This window comes from Myotis lucifugus, unplaced genomic scaffold, assembly GCF_000147115.1.
Source record: "Myotis lucifugus unplaced genomic scaffold, Myoluc2.0 scaffold_143, whole genome shotgun sequence".
NCBI classification, from domain to species: Eukaryota; Metazoa; Chordata; class Mammalia; order Chiroptera; family Vespertilionidae; genus Myotis; species Myotis lucifugus.
Genome location: NW_005871191.1, coordinates 589,765 through 595,721, shown reverse-complemented (window position 1 = coordinate 595,721; position 5,957 = coordinate 589,765). Strand labels below are relative to the sequence as shown.

Sequence of the window (5,957 nt, the reverse complement as noted above, 5' to 3'; positions counted from 1 at the left end):
AGATGGGGGAAGAGATCAGAATATATTTCAGCACAGGATTCTCCTTTTTCATTGTATCTTTTATAAAATTAAAATGTAAAAAATAAAATTTAGCACATGATGTGTAAACCTTCAATAAGAAATAAAAATCTTAGAATGACTAGGCGAAGTGAAATAATCCCAAAAGGTACACCTCATTTCTCTCAAAGTTAACAAATGCATACACCATGCCACCATCTGATGACAAAGTCAGAAAATGTAGGCGTTACTATAATCACAGTTCACAGTAGAGACAAAATTTCCAAAGGAACTTCAAAGGAAGTTTTACTGGAGCTGGCCCAATGTGTAAATGAGAAGTTACTATCTTGGTCTTTGATCTTTGCCAGAATATATAAAAGGAGATAAGCGAATGGAGAATGAAGAACAGAAGAGAGTACATTTCAGATAGCTTTAAAGTCGGGACACTTATTTCTCCTGTGAGAGCCTCTTATTATGTGGTAGTAGTCCCCTTAAGAGAATAATCCACTGTGATATTCTGGGACAGAGGCTGATAGAAACCTTACATCATCTATGATAAGAACAGTCTAGACTTTTATCTATACTCCAGGGAAGTCAATATCAGAACTAGGAAATAGACTGGTCTCCCTTTCTTACACAGATAAATGCCATCTCTTTTACCTAATATTGGACAGCTTAATGAATTTCTGAAACACTCCACAGAGCAGAGAACTCATCTCTTGGCTTCCCTTCTTGACTTCTATAAACTTAGTGCCCTTGCAGGAAGGACCTTCCTATAAGTTATTACAATAACATATGCATACCTGTTATTACCATATCATTTGTGTTATAATTGCCTCTTCATGTATTCCACTAGGCGTAGGAAAGATAAATGGATACAGTTTTATAAATCTGCTGTTAAAGGCAAACATTTTTACAGTAATCTATCTTCATAACACACACACAAAAACTAGGGTTAAATAAAAAGGAATGCAATAATCATTAATAATACTCTTCAAATATTTTACATGATAAGTTACAATAATGTATTCAGAAAATAAACACCAAAACAAAATATCAAACATATTCATTTTAGAGTCACTCCTTTGGAAAACTTGAATAAATTTTATATTCAATTTTATTCAAAATTATTTTATGAGTAGAAGCTAAAAATATTCCTCAAATTTCTCTTCTCTACCTGTCTTCCACACCTACTAGAACAGTGTACTATAGAAATGTGTTTAATCATACTCAATACATATGCACATATACACATATAAGTAGATTCATGTTTCTATCTATCTATCATGAGAAAAAAAAAGTTTAAGTCAGCAACAACTATTCTTATGTGTGATATGCCCTTGTAACTTTTACTCTAATCTATTATAAGAAAGCAACTTTCACTGATAAATGTGCAATTTTACATGTAAATTCTTAGATAAATAAATATCAAAAGGCAATAATTCTTCAAGAAGAAAGTCATTACTTTAATAGCCAAATATGGATGGAATTTTACTGGGCTAAAAAAAAGACCTCCTTTCCCCAAAATTTCAGAGCCAGGTTTTTTTGTTTGTTTTGTTTTGTTTTGTTTTTTGTTTTACTTCTTCTTCTTCTTTTTAATCCTCACCCAAGGATATTTTTCCATTAACTTTTAGAGAGAGTGGAAGAGAAAGGGAAAGACAGAAAGAAACATCAATGTGCGAGAAGCTCATCAATTGGTTGCCCCTGCACCAGGGCCTGAGCCAGGGAGGAGCCTGCAGCTGAGGGATGTGCCAGGTCCACAGGCCAATGCTCTATCCACTGAGCCAAACCAGCTAGGGTAAACCAGAAAGTTTTTATTGTAACTTCTACCTAATTTGTAATATATTTTTATTTATTTCAGAGAGGAAGTGAGAGGGAGAGAGAGATAGAAACGTCAATGATGAGAGAGAATCATTGATTAGCTGCCCCCTGTACACCCTACACTGGAAATCGAGCCCGCAACCTCGGCATGTGCCCTGACAGGGCATTGAAGTGTGATCTCTTGATTCATAGGTCAAAACTCAACCACTGAGCCATGCCAGCTGTGCACTTCTACCTAATTTTTAAAGATCACTTAATTTCTAGGCAAATTCCTAAGCAAATATGTTTTTGGAAAATAGAAAAAGAACTAAAATTCTAATCTCATTTTGTGAGTATGTATATTTATGATTTCAAATCAATTAATGACAATATGCATAAATTAATAGCTATTTTTTCATTGGTAAATGTAGATGCAAAAATCCTATATACTAGTAAACAAATTCAAGAGTATATTAACAAAATATATCATCAATAAATGCATACATCTGCAGCTGAAATAAATAAGACTTAAATCTTTGAAAGCATTTGTTCTGTTTCAAATTGAATGACAATTTTCTAAGTCAGAGTCCAGAAAGACATGACAGAAACCTTAACAAATAGGATAATAACATACATTTATTAAAATTATTTTATATTGCTATATAAATTATAGTATATAAATATTCATATGACAGGTATACATTTTATATTTACATTTACATATATATCATATTATATAATATAAATCATATTTATATTTTTATATTTACATATTTATATATAAATATTACATTATATACATAGTATATAAATATGTTTAGGCAAACATATATAAATGTATATTTTATATATTTTTAATATTTATTCGTAGCATCTAGGAACACAGATCTCATATTACTGAGAATCATAACACTTCCAAATTTTGATAAAGATTTAGTTTATGCTATTTCACACTATATGAAGATTCTAGGTTAACTAAGGATTCAATTATATATATATATATATATATATATATATATATATATATATATATATAGTGCAATATTTCATAAGTATTTTTTCTGCCAGGAAGACTATAGTTGGTATAATTGAAGACTGGGTAAGAAAGGGAAATTAAGATAACTGTAACTGCTCACTCTCAAAGAAAACATATTTGGAAGTGATTCTGTAAATATTGTTGTGATATTTTAGATTTACCAGTAAGAGCAGATAAGCTTATGTCCTTGATTACATATAAAATTACTATGCTTTTTTCCATAAAAAATAACAGATTGTATATTTTATACCAGAGATGTTTCAAATATTCACATCATTTGGTGCATCTATAATAAAATGCTTGCAACTTAAAAGTGATATTGCTTTTAAATCACAAAATATAAAAAAGATAATTTTCTGAAAAATTAAGTTGAAAAAGCAGTAAAGCATGTCTTGATCTAATTCTGTTGAAAACATTTTTTATGAAGATGTGAACTTTTGTTTTTATCCCCAAGCAAATAACAGCATGGCAAATCTTTCGAATCTGTGTTCCTCATGAAATACCTAATAGCCAGGAAGAAGTTCTCAGGTGTAACCAAGTAATTAAAGATATTAATATTCATTAGAGGCATTTCATTACTCTTGCTAATTTTATGGCTTAACTTGCCCTAAATGAGACATAATTAGTTTAAGGGCAAGAATTAGCTTCAAGCTTTGACTTTCATTAAGAATAAAGAATTACTCTGTTTTTTTATTCTTTATTCAATGTAAATAAATGATATTTTTGTCTCTGAGAATTATTTCTTAACTATCTGCTAGAAAGGCTCATTTTTCCAAGGATGTTAAAACTTGCTGCAATTCCAGACCCATGGATTCAAAATGCTAAAACTTTTAAAATATTTTAAATATAGTTTAGGTCCTGAATATCTGAGTATTACATTCTCAAATCTTTCTGTTAATCTGTCGCAGATTAACATTTAAACAATTATAGTCTTGACATTGCAATATATTTTCATTATAATTTTAATTCGAGCTAGGTGTTAATTATGGATAACTGACTGAATAGTATCAAAGTCTGAGGATTTGGGGAAAAGAATGGTATCAGTGGAAAAGCAGGATATTAATATAAGCAATATGGCTTTAAATAGTTCATGACTCAAACAAAAGTCCAATCTGTAACATATCAAATTTGCTGGTGCTCATAGAGTGCTTGGGTAGATGTAGAGTAAGCCTTGAGAGTTGCTTTTGTCTTTTTTGTAACGCAAGGGCATGACTTAAGCTGGACTACAGAAGCCTTCACTGCAAAGAAGTGTTTATTTCAAAGATGGCTATCTCAAGTAAACACAGTGCCAGCCACAGAAAGTTTCATTTTCTCTCCTCCCTTCCCCCCACACTTATATCCACTCATTGGTTTTAGAAGTTTTGGTTGATCTCCATAACTCATTGATAGCTGTTTGGATTGCTTGTTTTCTCTTCCCAAGCCTAAATTCCCACTCTTATGTTTTAAATTCACCAATAAAGAGCGAGCCCATGAAACTAGTCCTTCACCTTCAATCCCAACAAAAGTAGAATCTCAGGCCCAGCTTCCTCTCTTCTCTCTTCTCTCTTTCTCTCTCTCTCTCTCTCTCTCTCTCTCTCTCTCTCTCTCTCTCTCTGTGGCTCCAGGTGTGCCATGTAATTTCTAGGACTCATAAGCAACAAACCTTTTTTATTTAAAGTTTCCTGATGGTTATGTAACCAAACCCATTGGCTGCCTGCTGCAACGAAAGCTAAACTTGTGAGACAGGTGCTGGTAAAAAATGGAAAGAGGTTTATTTGAGTGCCGATGTCTTGAGAAGATGGGGGACTCCTGTCCTCAAAAACATCCACTTTAATATATCAGTGCAGGCAGAGGTTTTTATAAGGAGGGAGAGAGAAAGTAGAACAAATATATCAGGGGAAGGGGCTGTGGACTTGCCATCTCTCCCACAGACTAATTGAGGAGATGCTGAAGGGAGGTGTGAATATGCCACTTCTCAAATGCTTCCTCCTCTCATTCCAATGCTATGTCTCTTTAAAGGGAATCTGTAGATACAACAGACACCTGCAGGTCTTCATGGCTGCTGCCAAGCAACCCTTCTTCCCCAGAATAGGACACTCTAAGCTGTAAAATAAGCTAGATAAGAAGTGAAAACACAAGAGTTTATTTACATACTCTGAGAAAACAGAGTTGGCTGTAGCCTTGGGAGAATGCATAATGCATAACCTTTATTGCTTAATTGAAATGTTAAATTATGGTTACAGTAATTGCTGAGGGTATCTTATAAATCATAATAAAAACAACAGTCACTATCAAAAATCTAAACCTACTTCTCTCTGAAAGAAAGAAATAAAATAAAATAAAAATATGGAAATTGAGGTTTAAACAGATGAGGATTACATTTATAATGTACATCTCAATTAAAAAATATTCTATTATATGAGAAAAGGATATTTTTATATACTCAGTAGATTTATATATATGAATTGGGCAATGAAAGTTTAGTTAATGAAAATGTTAATCCTTTGTTCTTTTTTAATATTTGTTGAACATCATGAAAATAAATTTATAAAAGCCACAATAATTAACAAGAAATGTGTCTACATAATTTTCTATTCATTTTCAGATTAATTTTTTAAAGACTGAAGTGGAAAGAAAGAGCAAAATGATCCGGGATCTTCAGAATGAGGTAAGACATATTTTAGGTGAATTTTATATAAATCAAAGAATATATATAAACATTGATTTGCCAAAATCTTTGGAGTATTGATCACATGCACATTTGTCCTTTAGTTATGTACTAATGGAGAGGAACTATAAAGTTAAGAATTTCAAAGAGTAGACAATCACCACTTTTACAAATATTTGATAATGTTATTAGTTCATACATCTCTAGTTCATTTCTTCTTTTAATTATATTTTGCTTGGGAAATATTAAAAATTTATTTTTATTTTGTAAGTTAGTCTACCAAATAACATAGGCACTGAAGAAGAAAGAAAGCTAGAAATTAACTTCATGCTAGGAAGAACCAATCTAGAATTTAAAAAATTATGTATGGATTATAGAATAATGTAGATTTGAACAAAATAAGCTGTAACCACTTTAATATAGCCTTTAATATGTAAGGACCCTATTAAAGTCTATATACTTTTCTCCCTTTTAATA

The 5,957-nt window shown here is 31.5% G+C and overlaps 1 protein-coding gene across 1 annotated transcript in view; it reads left to right on the top strand.

The window, feature by feature from the left end:
- The window catches only part of LUZP2 (leucine zipper protein 2), a 296,852-nt gene that overhangs the window by 167,193 nt on the left and 123,702 nt on the right, over positions 1-5,957 (top strand). The window contains exon 5 of the mRNA XM_006094778.3: positions 5,418-5,480. Coding sequence (XP_006094840.1) covers positions 5,418-5,480 — 63 coding nt within the window. The remainder of the gene's footprint in view (positions 1-5,417; positions 5,481-5,957) is intronic.